A 19,372-nucleotide genomic window follows, 5' to 3' on the forward strand; every position below is an offset into this window, starting at 1 on the left:
GTATGTATATACAGGCACACACACACATACTTATGCATAAATACACAGATCTTTCAGTAGGGCCTGTGCAGTGTTTCCAGTAGAAAAATACATAAAATAAACAGAACATACACACATACACACATGCACACACCCCACCCTGGCACAGGATTGTAATGTATTTTTACATGGCTTGTGGTCATTAAAATTTGAAAGACACTAAAAAGAAATTCATTTTAATACAGGTTTATGTTATCCTAAGAGTGTTAGGTTTCTACAGTAAAATGAAATATTTTAAATAAATCTAATTTAAGAAATATAGAGATGAATTTGACCCAGATAGTGCTGAAGGGTGAGGCAGAATATAATATTTCTGAGTTTAACAGAGTGAACATTACAGATGACTGCAAAAACAAATTCCTATCACAAAGGACCCTCACCGGGATAGTCTGCTACTCAGGAGGTGGCACTCACCATATTCTACTGCAGATTTGAGCAGTGCTTCAGCATGTGTAGAGCCAAAGGCATTTCGAACAAATCTTCTCCTTCGACGAAGATCATCCTCCCAGTAATCCAGGCGCCAGAAGTCATGCAATTGACTAGATGTGGGAAATAAATGACATTAACGTTAGCAACAAAAGGCAAAATGAGAAATTTATTTGTTCCCAAAATGTAAAATGTTATTTCATTAGTATCTGGAAAATTAGGAGCACTGTGTTTGTATGAGTATTTCTATTAAAATCAGACAGAAGTTAAAATAGCTGCATTATTCTCTTATATTGTAAATGCTTGGTTCTTTTCTTTTTCTTTTTTTTTTTTTACAGTGTTCTTTTTCTCTAATAAAAGATTGATCATGAGGAGTTTAGTAATAAACAAAATATCACATTGCAAGCATTAATGGCAGTTTTCTTTCTTATACAGTTTATTACAAGGTTGTAAATCACAGAATAGACCTTACTACAAATAGTCTGCAGTTTAATGACTGTGGCTTAGTAGACTGAATTAAGAAGAATAAAATATTGCCCATGTGGATTTGGTGGAGAAATGATTAAAATAATGTGCTGAAATATTCATTGAAGTAAGTCCCTGCTGCCCACAGCAACCTGAGAAAAGTGCAATTTTATCCATTATTAATAATACCAAATTAGTTGCAAAAATTTCCAATATGTGGTAATTGTCTTTGTAAATTATTATTCTAATGTTAACAGTTCTCAAATGATTTTTACAGCTTTCATCTAATATAAACCATTAACAACCATGGTTATCACAAGATAACATTGTCTTCTACATGCTGAACCATTATTAAAACCCACAGTGCATTTCGGAAACTCTGAAACATGCTTGCTACATGTCTAATGCAGCATGTTTTGATGGAACTTGGCTTTCAATTTAACCCAATAAGCACTGGTGATAATACTTTGGCTTAAAAAGTTAGGTTTTCTGTTTATAAAATGTAGCCTGATACAGTAAAAAAAAAATGATATTGTAACTTTTGTGAGCAGTACTATACATAAAAATATGCAGAAAGCTTTCATTGCAGATTGCATATAGTTTTTATGTCTCACTGCAGGGGAACACAGTAGGGGCTGCTTTTATTTTGCTTATTACTTGCATTTCTAATACCATGTCTGGGATAAGTATAATTTCAACAAGGAGTCAATGGATTAATTTCAACTTCAGAACATCTCTACCTTGGGGCTAAAGAGATGGCTTAGGGGTTTAGAGCACTTGATGTCTCTAATTCTAGTTTCAGAGTAGTCACTGTTCTATCAACATATGGAGACACCATAATTAACACAACTCTTATAAAGGAAAGCTGGGAGTGTGCATATGGTTTCAGAGGCATAGTCCATCCCTTCATGGTGGGGAGCATGGCAGCATGTGAGTGGGTGCTGGAGTAGTAGCCAGGCTACATCACAGGCAGAAAGGAAGACAGCAAACACAGTGCCTGACATGGGCTTTTGAACCTCAAATCCCACCCCTGGTGCCACACTTCCAACTTCAAAAGTACCCATTTTCTTTCATGGTCTCAATAACGTTTAAAAGTCCAAAGCTTCTTCTGAGACTCACGCCATTTTCTAATAACTGTACGCTGCTATAAAATCAAAATAAAAAGGCAGATCACATGCTCCACCATACAAAGGCACAGAACATACTTTACTATTCCAAAATGGAGGAAAGGAAACATAGTAAGGAAATACTGGACTAAAGCAGAAACCCAGCTGGTCAAGCTCCAAACTCCGCATTTCCATGTCTGATGTCAAACACCAAATTTTCAGTTCTCCAACTCCTTCCAGTTTTGTTGACTGAAACACACTTTTGGGATAGTTCCACTAGCTGTTAGAAAACTTTCCTCAACAGGTATCCTGTGACTTGGACATTTCCAACATCTTGGGGTCTCTAAGGCAATCCAGGCTTCACTTTCACAGCATCACACAAGGGTCTTGGTCTCACAGAGCCTCCATTCAAGGATAGCTCTACCACATGCCTAGCCTCAGCAACTTTCCTTAGTCATAAGAGGGACTTTTTTGTATCCTTGACCCTAAAGTTGAAAACACATGGTAGAAGCTCCCAAGTTTTGCTGTTTGATGAGGCTGGAACTTGGCTTCTTGTTCAAATAAATCTGCATCAGCTTTCTGTTGGTGGTGGTTTCCTTCACAACTTAAACTTTTCTTTAATTCCTTTCCACAAGTTGGAAGCTTAGCTGAGTGAAGCATTGCCCAAGATCACCACTCCCTTTATTCCATTCCAATAGGCTTTTCTTTAAACTTTATACCTCATTGAGCATTGGAATTAGCTACATTATATTTCCTGATGTTCCTCCCCTGCTCAAACTTCATTTTGTATTTTTCCTTGCTCAGATTGCTCCTTATAATGATGCAACACAGACAACATTAGCCTGTCTTGAATCCTCCTCTGCCAACACATTAATCCCAAACTCTTTAATCTAGCTTCAGGAATACTTTTTTAGGGCAAGGACAAAATGCAGCCACATATTTGGCCACTATCTCAAGAATGGCCTCTCAGTCACTTACTAATGTATTCCTCTCTGAAATTCCCTGAGCGTTCCTTTAGCACCGTTTTCCATGATCCTACTAGGATGGCCTTTTAAGTCTTGCCTAATGTGTACTATTGCTTTTCTAGTCCAAAGTCCCAAAGTCTTCCATATCCCTCCATATAACAACATGGTCAGGCTTGCCACAGAAATATCCCACTCTTGGTATCAACTTCTGTCTTAGTCACTCTTCTACTGCTGTGAAGAGATACCATGACCATGCTAACTCTTAAAAAAGAAAATATTTAATTGGAACCTTGCTTACAGTTTCAAATTCGTTTGTTTGTTTGTTTATTTATTTATTTATTTATTTATTTTTGCTTGAGTTTCTTTAAAGGGGTAGGTTTCATAAACTAGACTGAAGACTGAATTTACACGTTAAAGCAAAATTGTTGTATATTTAGCAATAAAAATTACTCAAGAGAACAGATAAAAGATTAGCGTCAGAACAAAGAGATACTTTACTAAATATACACATGATCACCTGGTCTTCCACTTGTGTGATAATTAAGATTATCAAGTATCATGGTAATCATGATTACCTTTTTTGTTTGTTTGTTTTTTTCGAGACAGGGTTTCTCTGTGTAACCCTGGCTGTCCTGGAACTCACTCTGTAGACCTGGCTGGCCTCAAACTCAGAAATTCGGCTGTCTCTGCCTCCCAAGTGCCAGGATTAAAGGCGTGTGCCACCATGCCCAACGGTAATCATGATTATCAAGAATTCAGTGTGAGTCATCTAATCCTGCCCAGATCAAACAAAAACATGTATCTAACAGACTGGTAATTAAAAATTGTCTACACTTGAAGAGGCATAATTTATATAATGTATTTTTATGAAGCCCATGTCTTCATATGGTGAATATATGCCAATTAAAGATTGCATATTAAAAAATGGAACATGCATGGCAAATGGATGGAACTTCAGAATATCATCCTGAGTGAGGTAACTCAGTCCCCAAAGGAAATACATGGCAGGTACTCACTTATAGTGGATATTAATCATAAAGTACAGGATACCTATGCAACACTCCATAAACCCAAAGAAGATAAACATGAATGACAGCACAAGCAAGGATGCTTGACTCACTTAGAAGAGAGAATAAAATGGTCACAAGAGGCAGATGGAGGAAGGGAACTAGGTGGGAGAGGGCATGGGGGAGGGGAAATGGGTGTGTGTAGGGGGTTCAGGATTAGGTATGGGGAAGAACAGGAGAGATTGCCAGAGGGCCATGATAATGAATGGAAATCTGCAACTGACTTGGGGATGGGGAGGTGGGGGACATCTTTCATGGTCTCAATAATGTCATGTCTCAGGACATGAGAGACCTGGGATAAGGGAGGCACCCAAGAATCAATGGGGTAACCTCAGTTGCAACTCACAGCACTGGGTATATGGAACCTGAAGAGGCCACCTCCTATAGCCAGACAACAACCTCAGTGAAGTGATAGGGACACTAACCTATCCACAAAACTTTCAACCCAAAACTTATCCTATCTACAAGGAATGCAGGAATGTGGGATGGAGCAGAAATGGGGGACAAATTAAGGGAGCTGAAGGGGATAGGAGCTCCACAGGAAGACCAACAGAGTCAGCTAACCTCAACCCTTTGGGGCTGAGACTGAACCACCAACCAAAGACCGGTCATAGGCTGGACCTAGGCCTCCCTGTACATATGTAGCAGATGTGTAGCTTGGTCTTCATGTAGATCCCAAACAAGTGGAGAAGGGGATAACTCAAAAGCTGTTGCCTGTATGTGGGATATGTTCTTCTAGCTAGGCTGCCTTGTCTGGCCTCAGTTGGAGAGGATGTGTAAAACCCCACAGAGAATTGATTTGCCAGGGTTGGGGAATTTTCACATCTTCTCAGAGAAGGGGAGGGGGTATAATGGGAGGGGGAGTGACTGGTAAGGGGCAGTGAGCAGAATGTAAAGTTAATAAATTAAAAAAGAAGTGACCAGCACAACTGAGACAAAAGAAAACAAAAAAGAACAACAACAAAAATCCCCAAACCAAAGAACAACAAAACCAAACTACTGGAGTGTGCATCATTTATTAGTTGGTCTTTCCATTCCTCCCCTGTCCCTTTTCTTCCTTCCCTCCCTCCGTTTTTTTTTTTTTCTTTTTGTTGGTTGTACCTAAGGATTAAAGCCAGGTCTTTGCATATGCTAGGCAAGTGCTCTATTACTGAGCTATATCTCAGGCCCTAAACTATACACTTCAGTAATGTACACTGAGAATTTGAGTACCTGAACTATATAAGTTAAATGGGTAGCTTGTAATGGTATATACACTATATTTTAATAAAATTATTAAGATAAACATGTCATAGTTTTCTCCTTTTGGGTACACTATAGATTGTACTTCTCCCACCCACTTTTCTTTTTCCATTTTCTTTTTTTAAAGGAGACATGATCTTGTTATGTTCCTCAAGTTTGATTGTTGTTGTAGCAATTCCCCACCTCAGTGTGTCCAATGCTGGGAGACAGAGTTGGCCAACATGCTTAACTCTATGTGCACATAGAAAAGCATGATGTGGGGGCTGGCAAGATGGCTCAGCAGGTAAGAGCACTGACTGCTCTTCCAAAGGTCCTGAGTTCAAATCCCAGCAACGACATGGTGGCTCACAACCATCCGTAATGAAATCTGACGCCCTCTTCTGGAATGTCTGAAGACAGCGTACTTATATATGATAAATAAATAAATCTTAAAAAAAAAAAGAAAAGCATGATGTGACTTCTTGGCCAGTTACTTGTGAGTAACAGCAAGTTATTTCCAGACAAGAGTCTCAGAAACAATGGGTGGAGTGCCATAAACCTTTCCCACCATATGCCATCTTGTATTTAAGATGTTAGAGTGACTTCTGTGAGCAGAGCCTTCCTGGAGGCCTGCTGGACATGGGTGCAAATCAGTATAATCCAATAGTTCTTAGAACAGTAATTGCATCAGGCCAATGAGCAGGACTCTATTCACTACATATGCTAGCTTATTTAGTCCTCATCAACTCCAAATGAGAAAAGCACCACTACTGACCAACCCTTTAAGAAAGGAAATTGAGGCCAGGAGGGGTTGATGTTCTCCAGAGTAAGCAACCACTTAGTGGCAGCACATGTGTGTGTGTGCCATGGTAGTCTCACTTCCTAGCTATACTCACTGCAAAGGCAATTGAGAAAATGAATTCTCCTGAGGGTATGATATTGCAGGCAGCTGTTTCCTGCCTCATTTCAAGCACAGACAGCCATCCTGGATGAACACTGGTAATTATGGAAGAGAAACAGTGAACTTTGAAAACTCATATTAATGTCATCTAGTAATTTTTAGGAGAGATATATTTATTTTCTTTTAAAAACTCTTATTAGCATGCTATTCATTGTCACCGGATAAGCTAGATCTTATTTCTACTATCAATGTGAAGGGGAAGCATGTCTATTTGATAAGAGGAAGGAAAATCTCTTAAGAGAAAAATCTTTATACTTTCCTTAAAGTAATTATTTCAAAGACCTCAAGGATTTATGCTTGGATCTGTGCCAAAAGAAAGGCCTTTGTCTGGGTTTGATATGTTTGTTTTTTTTTTTATTTGCTTTTAATTTTCCTTTTGTTTTCCTCAGAGAAGTCAGGTGCTTTTATTTGTTTGTTTGTGTTCTTTGTTTTTTTTTTTTGTGTGTGTGTGTGTGTGCTTTTTTTGAGACAAGGTTTCTCTGTGTATCCCTGGATGTCCTGGAACTTGATTTGTAGTCCAGGCTGGCCCTATTACAGGGTGATCTAAGGAAGGAGTCCCTCAAGATGCCAGTCACACCTTAGGGGGAGCTGAAAGTTTCATTTATCACATGGCACCCCTCTTCATGTTTCACAAGAGCTCTGGGTTGCTATCTGCACAGCTGAGTTTGTATGTGAAATCCTCAGGTTCAGGTTTTGCATCAGGACCATTTTGGTTAGTGTTCAGTAGTCACACAAACTAGTATTTCTACAAAGCAATGTGCAATGAAGATGCCATGCATCACACAGATAACAAAGAAGCAAAAGACATACATCTAATTTTGTCTATAAGACATATACATCCCCTACACAAAACAAAAGAATATTGCTTTTAGAACTTAGAAAAGGAGTGAGTCTCTAAGACAATTCCTAGAGATGAAACTATTTCCCTCCTCTCCCTCCTCCTTCTTCTATTTTGCTTGAGTTGGTTCTTTTCTGACTCAAATTTCAGTGCATTGGTGTGTGCCTACCAAGTAACCATAAACCTTGTTGGTGTCTTCAGATCCCTATGTAAAGTCTCAATGTATTAGTCTCCTTGCATTACTATAGAAAGTCAGTGATATCATACAGAATACAAATATGAGCAATTTTAGGTAAGTTTGTAACTGTTGACTTATAAATGGAAAACCGAAGCAGAAGGTTGCTTGTGATTGTTCCTACCGAACCACTGCTATTGTCCTTCTTGCACACAGGCCCTAGTCCACTCTCACTCAATCCCCATCAATGAAAGCACCATTACATAGAATTATACAAAAAAATGCAATTAAGTCATGTGAATAAGCATTGTGAAAAATTCATATTCATAAATATATCTAAGCGGTGTGTAGCAAAAACCAACAGATTTTTAATGACCTAGTTTGGTACTCAGGGACACAGATGAAATCTTTACCTATTATAAACCTATTATAAAATATAAATAATTTATTATTATAAATTTCACTTTTCTATGGTTTACAATGGGGAAGCCAGAAGTTACCTTTTAAAAATATTTCAGTGTTACATGACCCCACCTCATCTAAGGCAGTCTTACTTTGTAGTCCTGGATAGCCTATGAATCACTTTGTGGCTGAGGCTAGCCCTGATATCCTGGTGATCTTTCTCCTTTAGCTTCACAAGTGTTAGGATTAGTCCTGAACCACCCTGGTGGGATTGATATGTTCTGTATGCTATTTGTTTGTTTGTTTTTTTGTTTGAGACAGGGTTTCTCTGTCCTAGAACTCACTCTGTAGACCAGGCTGGCCTTGAACTCACCTAGATTTGCCTGCTTCTGCCTCACAAGTGCTAGGATTAAAGGCACGCAGCCAGGAGTTTTGTTATTTTTTATTTATATACACTTCATAAAGTGCCTATATTAAATATACTCTGTATGATATAGTGCAACAGTGTATAAATACACACTATATAGTATATATACGTTATGTATGCAGTACAGCATACAAACCTGACCCACTATTTTAAAGACAAGGCTTATCATGGTGTGAGAAGGCAGGTGACTAACACATCTGAAGGGGCTTATGGAGTGTTGTCTCTGCCTTTGAGTTGTCATTCTGAATCCCTCCTTCCCTGCTCTGGGTGTTAGTGAAGCTGGGTCTGTAACTACATGTCCAGTCCTTTTCAGTGTACAAGAAGGAAGTGAGCAACAAAGACAACTCTGTTGTGGAGCCTCTCGAAGGCTGGAATGGCAGCCAAAGCCTGTGGTACATGCTTAGTGGTTTAAGAACTTTCAGCAAAGTTTAAGGAACCACTACTCCTGCTAACTTTACACACTTGTTTAGCGATAACAACAACCAAATAACACTATGTATGTTGATAATATGATTCAGAAAAAGTAGAGATAATGCAGATTTGAAATGCTTCAAGGAAATACTATTTAGGCTAGGAGTAGCAGGGCAGGCCTGTGAGTCCAGCTATTCAGGAGGTTCAGGCAGGGAGAGTTAAAGTTCAAAGCCTGTACTACAGAGTGTGACACTGTTGATGGGGGAGGGGTAAGGGAGGGAGAGAGAGGGAGGAAGGGAGAGGGGAGGGCTACCCCCACAAAATACCCAGCAGAAAATATAAACATTTAAATAAAAGTAATTTTCTTTATGACTTTGATAAAAACAAAGTAATTTTCAAACAAACAAACAATACAAAACAACAAAAACAAAATAAAATCAACTAATGAACCAAACCCTTCAGAAGGCTTATTTTTCACAGGATGCTAGGCAAGGATGATGGCCAGTGATCATTTATTTTCAGGACATCCAAAATCACTAGCATAGCCTCCCTAGTATCTCACTGCGTGAGAACGGCCTTTTCTGAACTTGAGTTTCTTCCTACAACAGGCACTGCTGACAGACAGCATGGTCCCTTCTCTGTACAGACATCAATTCTCTAATTGTTCTCTTATACTTCTGCACATACTGAAATTCTGCTAGTTACAGATTCAGGGAACTCTCATCCACTGAATTCAGCAACCCCCATCTTATATCTTCCATGTGGGTGTCTCTAAATGAATTGAAATATTAAAAAAAAAACCTGTTAGGTCCACATTTTTCATTTATGCAGAACTAACTGGGCATCAACTGTACTGATTTTTATAGCAAAGATATTAACAGTGAAAAGTCAACACATACACATATGTGTGGTTTACAAAAGATAAAAAGCATAGAAAGGCCAAAGGTCAGGTCACATATTAGAGAACATGACCCCCCCCCCCCCACGCCACCAAAACCTACCACAGGGAAAGGACAGAGATGAAATAATAAAATGAGTATCCTCAGCCAGGAGTGGAGCCAGGCACAAAACAGATCACTCTATGTGTACACTCGTTTCCTTTGCAGAATGCAATAAACTGCCATTATATCCCTTCTAAATGGTCCCATTACTAGGATTCTATAACCACGGCCTAATCTCTTGATAATTATAATAAATGCTTATAATCAAAGCAGGGACCATTTAGAAACGGAAGGAGAAAAGCTGTTTTCTATCAAGCTCACTATAGCTCCCTGACCCCTAAGCTTTCAGTGCAGCTTCCCATCCTATTCTGCTCAAATAAATATTTAAGAAAACCCCAGCTCAATGAGACTTTGACCTGAGGCATTTTAGCATAACTTTTTGTTTCATTTAAAATATGTTAACAATTAAAATAAAGAGACATGTTTACTTTAGCGCACACATTCTAGAATTTAAGTGATAAATGACTTGATCAGAGACAGTATTTCCTCAGGGAGCAAACATAATAGTCACTTTAGAAAATGACAGTGTGGTGATGAGCTACCCTCTCGAGGTGGCTTTAAGGAAGTATCATTTTCCTGGAGCACGGCACAGTTCAATGCAGAAGTTGGGTCTGGGCTTTCTTGATAAGCAGTGCTAGGCCATGGAAGTAATTTAAGGCTGGTAACGTGACAGGAAATGACTACATGTGATCAGGGTGTCTTTCATCTGCATGGATCTCACTTGTTAGCTGTGAACAGCAAGAAGCCAGCTGTGATGATGGTAGGACAAAACTATCAACCTGGGCTGCAGCCAAGGGGGAACTTTTCAGTCTTTGTTGTTGTTGTTTGTTTTGTTTATTTATTTATTTACACTCAATATTTTATTCCCCTCCTGGTCCATCCTCCAACTGTTTAGTCTTTTTTTTTTTTTTTAACTAGTGATTTTTAATAAGACGTAGCGTTTCCACCAACTGTCAAAAGTGATGGATCTGATTTATAATCAAAACTTTTGTGCTCAGTTGTGAGAATAAACAGAATTATGAGGAGAAAATTAACAAAGAGAAGGAAAATATAAAATACAGAGCTTTCAAGGCAGAGGCAGCTATGCTTTACATGGTATTCCCAGAGGCTCTGAGGGAGCTTATAACAGCACACTGAAAAGATGGATCCTTTGTGAAAACTTGTACATTTATTTAACTAAGTACAATCTCTGAAAATGACCTTGATCCAACCCTTCACCATGGTCTTAAAATGATCTAAAATGACTGCCACACACCCTTTAAATAGCATTACTTAAATAAAAGTCATTACGGGGGGGGGCAGTATTAAGGCAGGGGCATGAAGGACAGGTCTTTGGTAACACACTCTGCATCTTTGTCATAAGAATGACGAGCAATAGAAAGCATCTTAGTCTTTCGAACGGCTAGGGACAGTGTGATCTTTACATTCACAGGGGCGTATTCGCTGCTTGATGAAAGTAACCATCAAAGAGAAAGAATTTACAAAACAGAAATGCTGCTTAAGACTTAAAATTTTATATGCAAGAATTTTAAGTGGTGGTTTGCTCAAAACAAGTGTCACCTAAATAAAATATTTAATATTTACAAAATTTAGTCATTTTGTAACCTTAATAGGCTAATTTTCATAAATCACTGCCCCACTGCAAACCAAGCATTTGACCATGTCTACATCTCCTGTACATCTCCTGTACAAAATCTCCCAGTGACCAGGAGTGAATAAACAGGAAAAGCATAGATAAGAACAACTGAGAAGTGGTAAAAATGCAGCACACTGTGCAGTCTTTTAACTCATTCATTACTTTAAAAGATGTTTCTGTTTCAGTTAGCCAACACAGGTCATACTCTAGGAGAGACGGATTGTGCCCTATTAAGAGGATGATTAGTCCAGTAAATTACGGCTTTCAGATGAAGCCGGCTGTTATATCGCTGTGCTGGGAAGGGGATAGGAGGTTCATTTCAGCACAAGGTAATTATGTGGGGCCAGTGTGTTACCATTTATCATGGCTGAAAGATGACACTCACTGCTAGCCAAGGGAAGCTGCTGCTCAGAGGCCCCCATCTAGATCAATACACCATGAATTTTTTTCCTGGCAAAAAAGTAATTATACAACAGAAACTTCCCAATCAATACCTTCCCAGGCGAACACAGATTCTACTATGTCAGCCATCACCTAAGTCCACCCATTAAATACAAATTAAGCTGCTTTTTTCATGATGTTAGTCATATTTTTCAGTGTTATTTTAAATCTTAACTACTTGTTCCTGATACATAAGAGAGTGCCATTGGCTTATGTTTATTGTTTTCATGGTAATAAAGCACGCCAGGTTTCTCGTGAGTGTATAGTAAGGTATGAAAGTGGTCATAGACCAACTAAGGACTATTGTTTGTTTGTTTGTTTTTAAGAAATGACAATTCCTGTGAAACCCTGTCCACACAGAACACAATGGAGAGCAGTACAGGAGCAGGAGCAACTGTCCAGTCAGGACTATGATCTTCTCTAGCGACTAAGAGCTACAAACAGCATGCTGAATGTTTTGAAATACACATTGTAATTTTTCAATATAAAAACCTATCTTTAGACAGGGCATTAGAAAATGTATAGTTATACACAGGCATTACGTATATACACATATACACACATACACACATGTGGATGAAAACAGATGTTAAAATCATCTAAAAATCCATCAAATTGTCAATTTGACAACTGCTTTCTCTGAGATAGAGTTTAGTCTTATAAACTAATCTAATATATCAGAAAAGGTTAAAGGGCAAGAAAAAAATCACTACTTCGGTGAAAAAAATTTTGACATCCAATTTTCAAGCTGATTTATCAGTGGAAAGCTAAAATGGATAGGCTGCCATTACTGGGGAGCAGCCCGTCTAAGAAAGCTGTTACAAAACCTCCCATTTTGATTTAGCCACATTAATCAATACAAACCTATACTGTTTCAATTTTTAAAACATCGATCTGCTGTAAGCTTAGTTCAGCCACATCTATCAACAATCATAAAATACTCAATATATTTTTAAATACTGGCACAGAAATAAAATGATAAAATGAAATTCAGGTTCGTGATGGTTCATAATTGCTACAAAATAACAGTTTAATCTAGTTAACTAAGAAACCAAGTTACTATTTTCATATGCTAGAAAATTAACTAAGAAACTGAGTTACTATTTTCACATGTTTTCACTCTGTCTGTTCCTCCTTTAATACTAAAAACACCTCCAGTTGTTAAAGATAAGAGCAGAACACTGAAAGAAATTCAGACTTTGCAGTGAAGATATCTGAGGATCAAGGAAGTCTTTTTTTTTGGGGGGGGGGAGGGCGTCCAGACAGGGTTTCTCTGTGTAGTTTTGGCTGTCCTGGAACCCTCTTTGTAGACCAGGCTGGCCTTGAACTCACAGAGATCAGCCTCCCTCTGCCTCCTGAGTGCTGGAACTGAAAGATTGCACCACAGACAGCTTTTTTTGTTTTTATTTTCCCCAGAAGGAAGATTATTTTAAATTTACATATTACATTCAAAATATATGGATTAAATGGTTAATATAATAAGTGTTTTGTTCAAGTCATATGCAATGTTCTTAAAGATAAACGTAGAAAAAAATCAGAATGCTTTATCCCTAAGGTATATCAGTGCATTACAAGTGCTGTATATGAAATGCTATTAAGGGAATGATGACAGTTCTAATATGAAATAATCTTGCCTTGAAAACCGTCCCAATTTATAGCATTCAATTTCATAATCTATAGTGTTTATAAGTGCATTTTATACTACATATTCCTAAAGCATTCTCATTAAAATCTAGCATGTCAATATTATATGATGCTATTACATTTACTGGGTATTTCTACAAAAACTCAGATCAAACAATAGGAAATGACACTGAAAAGCTGAGGGACGTGTGTAAGTGAGGAAGAATGATGCTGCTAACGAAGTCTCTTTTGCCAAAGTGTACATGGCACTGATGAGCCTTGTGTGAAGCCAGCTCAGTGGACACAGCAACATCAAGTGAGTTTTTGGTGTACCAGGCACACATCAAAGAATAAAACATTTCCTGCATACGTGTTAGGTAGAGAAAATATAACTTTCCTTAGAAGCTTTCAATGGATAGGTGGTACGTGTTCCTTAAGGCTCACCTTGATAACGTGATGCATGCAGATAACGCGCAGAGATCAATCAGAGTGAGCATGGGCCCTTCCTAGACTACTTTCATTTCCTTATATGGACAAGCTCCTGGAACTTTAAGGCATATACCATAAACTCTAAACAAGGCCATCTGCCCATTCTGGGTAGCACTGAAATGTACTCCTTGTACCTCAACTTATTTAAAAAAAAATCACACTAATTTTTAATGTTTAACCCAGAAACTTATCATTTATAATTGTTGTCTGGGTAGAAGTTAACACTTACACAAAAGAAATACAATGCTAAAAACTAATATAAATTTATAACAAAATTTTTAATGTTTATCTTTCAGAATAATGAAAAGAAATCCTTAAGATAGGAGATATGTGAACTCAAAGTGACTCTAATTTCCAAAGTCTAAATTTATAACCCCAACTGACCGAAAACTTACTGAAGGTCTTACTATAGCAAAGACTCAAAAAAGGTCTACCTACTCAAAGAACAAAAGTAACTTCACTAGGAGGAGAAAGTGACACAATTTAGGGTTTCAGACAGGGACCAGTGTTAAGAGTGTCATGGGACACTTCTGAGAAACAATGGTATTGATGAGGACAGTGGGTAAGACCTGGTAATGGGTTTAAAGTCTCTGGAATGTGAACTAGCGCAGCCCACGATGTCTCAAGCACTCTGAACTGCGCTCTCCTACATAGTGCCTTGGGAGTAACGTGCTGTTTACTGCAAGTGTGCAACGCCCCCCAAGAGTTCATTAGCGAGGGGCTAATTTACATCAGTATATTACAATCCTGTTTACTTTTCTTTCTAAATTCTGGCCTTTTCTTTGATTTCTTAGCCAGTGGATTCTTTTTTTTTTTTTTTTAAACAAAGCCCAATTCTAGGTTCCTCTGATATGTATAGTCTTTTAATTCTAAGTCCTCTGAATGATTAAGTTACCAGTATTCATATTAATATAGACTAACACTGTGGTTTGGACCCGAACCCTTTGGTCTGAAAGGTAACGTCTGCTCTGAGTACTGTTCACAGGAGAGTTGAATGTGCATTTTTCCTGGCAAAACTTAAAATTTGAAGTATTTTACAAAAGGAACAAAACTTTCTTTGTTACTTAAATTAACCAGTTTCATTTTTAGTGCAATGTAGAACCTTATACATTTTTTAGTATTATAAACATAATTATTAACCAGATAACAAATAATTACAATACTAAAATTAATTTGTTAAAACCTATCCCTTACAATCAGTCAATTAGAACAAATTCTGATTCTCATTATCTGCTTCCAGGATTTGGGAGAAATGACAAGAAAAATAAATTTCAAGAATTCATTCACTTTACAATCATTTATTGACAACTTTTATGTGTAACCAGTGCTATCTGAAAGACAGTATTTCCTACCCCAGAGGTATTATGCTACGTAAAAGAGTAAGAGAACTACTAACCAGCCTTTCACTCACGAAGCATGTGTTCATCCCTTTAGCTTCCTCACACATAAACATACAAGATCACCCATGCTACTTTGATACATGATGGAGGGCTGGGCATGATGGCAGGCACCTGGGATCCAGTGCTTGTGAGGCTGAGCCAGGACAGGGGTGAGCTTAAAGGCTGTCTGTCGGAGTTTTGTACTGGATCTTGCCTGCCCGCCACACACACACACACACACACACACACACACACGACATATAAAAATGTGTTCTGAATATTACGGTAATGAGTACAGCACAGTGAGGCACAACACAAATAAAAAATCATGAGGAAAAGAACCCACTAGAAACAGGCAATATGTCATCAGGATTTCAAAACTAATATGAATATTAGCTAAGCCTCACATTAATCACCCATAGGTAGGTACTATGTGCTTGTTTCTCTTTCTCTAGGCTCCCATGACCTTGCCTGAACATCCAGTATCATAGAGAAGAATGGCTATCACCTCTGTCATGGCTAAAGAAATATTTTTTTCTGCTTGAGTCCCCATCAATTTAATTTTACAATTGAAGAATAGTAAGAGAAAGATGAACAAAAACTCCCCAATTTTATAAATATAAGAAAATACAAGTAAAATAATTAACATACAAAATAAAAACAGTACAGGGCAGGCTATTTTATGGAGGACTAGTATGTTTACATTCTCTTTATTATGAACTTGCAATTCTGGTTTGGAAGTACCAGAGGCAGGTCGTGACCTCTCAGGATGCATTTTCTTATCTGTAAAATTGAGTTGCAACAGTACAGAGCCAGGCCTAATCGTTGGCTGGGCAATCAAGAGCCTCTTTGATTGAATTTAAACTCTGCTTTCAGTCTTATCTTTTGTTATGATCATTCTCATACTCTGTCCCGGTAAATGGTTAATTTAACGTATCTCAAATATCCCCCATGTTTGAATCCTAGGTCATTCCTGGAACTAGAAATCTGAACTGTTTTTGTTTTTTTTTTAAACTAACACTGCAGGCTAGTTAATAACTCATCCCAATAATAAGCACTGCTTTATAGTAATGTTACCAAAACTAAGGACTGGCATGCTCTCATAGATTAGAGGACAGAACGCTCCATTGAGCTAGGAGCTACTGTCCACAGAGCAGTGGCCTGCTGCATCCTATTGGGGGCAGTGACTGTTAACTAAACTACAGTTAGCTAACAGGACTCTAATAGAGGGTTGGCAAAGTGTACAGTCTAAAAAGCCAATGTACCTCAATCATCAATCTTTGAGAATTAATGTTATAACTCCTCTCCATTCAATTACTGTACCACCACCAGAAAAAAGGGTAGAGAAAAAAACCATGAATGCTTTTGATAAGACATGACAAAATTCTACACATACTCAGTATAAAAGCTTTTTTTTAAACAAAAATTTCATTAGATATTTTCTTCATTTACATTTCAAATGCTATCCCGAAAGTCCCCTATACCCTCCCCCTGCCCTGCTCCCCAACCCACCCACTCCCAAATGACATAAAACAAGGCATGACTTATCCTTAGTCTGATAAAGATAAAAACAAATGTAACAAAGCCTCATAAAATAGCTAAATTATGGTAAACTACTGAAACTTCCCTTGCTATCAGGACACAGAAAGAACCTCCCTGTGCATTCCATGAAACAATACTGTGAGATCTTAGCACAGCAGAACTCAGAGGGCCGGCCGGCCAGTTGGAGAAGAAGCAATGCCGCCAGTGTCTCAGGTGACACTGTGCTCTGTGCTCTTGAGCAGCCAAGAAAATGCCCAGTGCTATGATCCATGAGTGTCTGGCAGGATTACTGCATAAAGATCTACATATGACAACAGCCACATTCTGCTCATCAGTCTCAAACTCACTCTTAAATTAAACACACACACACACATAACTACTACAGCTTCAAAAACAGCAGCAAATCCCTAACGGCAAAACTTATGAAGAGATGTACAGGATCTTCATGCTGGAATCTCCCTACCATCCCCAAGACAACTGAGAGACAACTTCCATGAGCAGAGGAGTTTCAGACACATACACTTGCATACCATTTTTATGAAGCTGCCAATATTCTATAGAGTCAATGAAATTTCAACACTTTTCCCCAGAAGTGCAAAGGTCAGGAAAACACATGACTGAAAATAAGCCAGTTGTCAGGCTTATTTAAAAAATTAGAGCAGGAGTGAGAGAGATGGCTCAGCAGTTAAGAGCACTGACTGCTCTTGCAGAGGTCCTGAGTTCAAATCCCAGCAACCACATGGTGGCTCACAACCATCTGTAATGGGATCTGCTGCCGTCTTTTGGTGTTTCTGAAGAGAATGACAGTGTATTCATATACATAAAATAAGTAAATAAATATTAAAAAGAAAAAAAAGAAGAAAAAGGAGAGAGTCCCTTTTCTTTTCATTAAAAAAAAAAAAAGTTATAGCAATCAAAAGAGCTGGGTTCAAAAGTAGACCAAAGAGGGCTGGAAAGTGACTCAGCAGTTAAGAACACTTGCCGCACTTGCTGAATGGAGTAAGGTTCCCAGTACCGACATATGGTGGCTTATAACAACCCATAACTTCAGCAACAGGGCATCTGATGACCTCTTCTGGCCTCTGTGGACACCCACACTTATTAGCACATGTTCCCACAAAGACATGATTAAAATAAAATAGGCAACTGGGTCAGGGTCCTGAAAAGTAGGTCCAAAACTGATCTTCTTTACACAGGATATACAGTATAACAAAGATGGCCCTTTTAATATATAAGACTGGGACTTACTAGCTGGCAGAAGCACCAACACTGACCTCGCCTCCTGGGCACAGTTCCAAATAGGTCTCAGGTGCAAAGTCAGTGTAAAAAGTGCTACGCTTTGAAAAGAACACTTAGAACATCTTCACAGTTTCCAAGACATTTCCAGAAGCAAAGCAAACTCACTCCAATAAAAGAAGAGGAGACATGGACTGGAAAACCAGCTCAAAACGAAAGGGAAGGTGAGTGGTGGGGAGCAGAATTATGATTGCACTCTTCCATGGAAAGCTCGGCTTCAGAACACTATGACTTGCTACAGAGGTATCAGAATAACAATGGATCAACAGAAGACCCAGTAAGGGGCTGGAGAAGACAACTCAGTGGTTAGGAATGCAGATTGTTTGCAGAGGATCCAAGCTCACAAAACCACATCAGATGGCTCATGATCATCTTTAACTTCTGCTGCCAGGGGCATGCAATTCTTCCAGTCTCCACATGGGTACTTACACCCACAAACACATACAGCACCACAGACATACACACAATTAAACAACAACAAAATAATCTTTTTACAACGGCTGAGCAGAAGACATAAACAACCACCAGACAAATGACACCACTGGTCATTAAAAGCAATACTTGAAGTGTTTAAGTTATAAGAAAATTGTAATTGATAGTATAATGCAAAGTATTATACTGACTGCCAAATGGTTGTGTGGAAAAAGATAGAAGTACAGGGATGGAGAGAAACAGTTTGGAAACTTCAGTAGAAAAACTACGGATGTTTATACTATGGCACAACGATTGCTATCCTAGCTGTTCTTTATATGATAAAATAATAGGAAACATGTACATGAATCATCAGAGCAAACTTATTCATAATATTAAAAATCTGGGCAACAGATAAATTCAGATACACTCATGTAATGTATTTCTAAATATCAATTAATATTAATTGTTCTAAAAAACTTATGCTATCTGGGCTAATGTCTCAAATATTGGACAAAAAACCCCTGGAGAAACAAGTTCATGTTAAGAGATTTTATACATGAATACAAAAGTAGGTAATAAGTATGTACTCTTTAAATTTAGGAAATCGGTTTCAATGCTTAGGTTCCCTCAAGTACAAACAGTTCCTTGTATTTGGCTACCTTTGATGGAACAAGAGAATGGTGGGGGTGTGGTCGTAGAGTTTTGGTAGCCCCATTTCTTCACCTAGGATATCATACAGAAAGTGTCCACTTTTCAATTTCACTATTTATAATGTGTATTTCTTCTGCTCTAGACCACACTTCCACATAAAAGGGGAAGTCCATGTGAAGCCTTCTTCCACTCTGGTCATCTGTAGTGCATTTCACTGCATACTGTAAGCCACCAGAACTCTTAATTTCACTCCCATTATGTGTGTGTGTGTGTGTGTATGTATGTATGTCTAAGAATATGTGCTTGTTGTACATATGTGCATGCGTGTGTGGATGCATGTGCATGTGTGAGTGCATGCTACATATGTGCATGCGTGTGTGGATGGTGCATTCCTTTG

At 38.3% G+C, this 19,372-nt stretch overlaps 1 protein-coding gene across 10 annotated transcripts in view; it reads right to left on the bottom strand.

Moving 5' to 3' along the window:
- Nbea (neurobeachin) overlaps positions 1-19,372 on the bottom strand; it is a 543,806-nt gene that overhangs the window by 192,947 nt on the left and 331,487 nt on the right. For all 10 annotated transcript variants that reach the window (XM_029475176.1, XM_029475174.1, XM_029475170.1 and 7 more), the window contains one exon: positions 454-578. In XM_029475176.1, coding sequence (XP_029331036.1) covers positions 454-578 — 125 coding nt within the window. The remainder of the gene's footprint in view (positions 1-453; positions 579-19,372) is intronic.

Source organism: Mus caroli, chromosome 3 (genome assembly GCF_900094665.2).
Source record: "Mus caroli chromosome 3, CAROLI_EIJ_v1.1, whole genome shotgun sequence".
Taxonomy (NCBI): domain Eukaryota; kingdom Metazoa; phylum Chordata; class Mammalia; order Rodentia; family Muridae; genus Mus; species Mus caroli.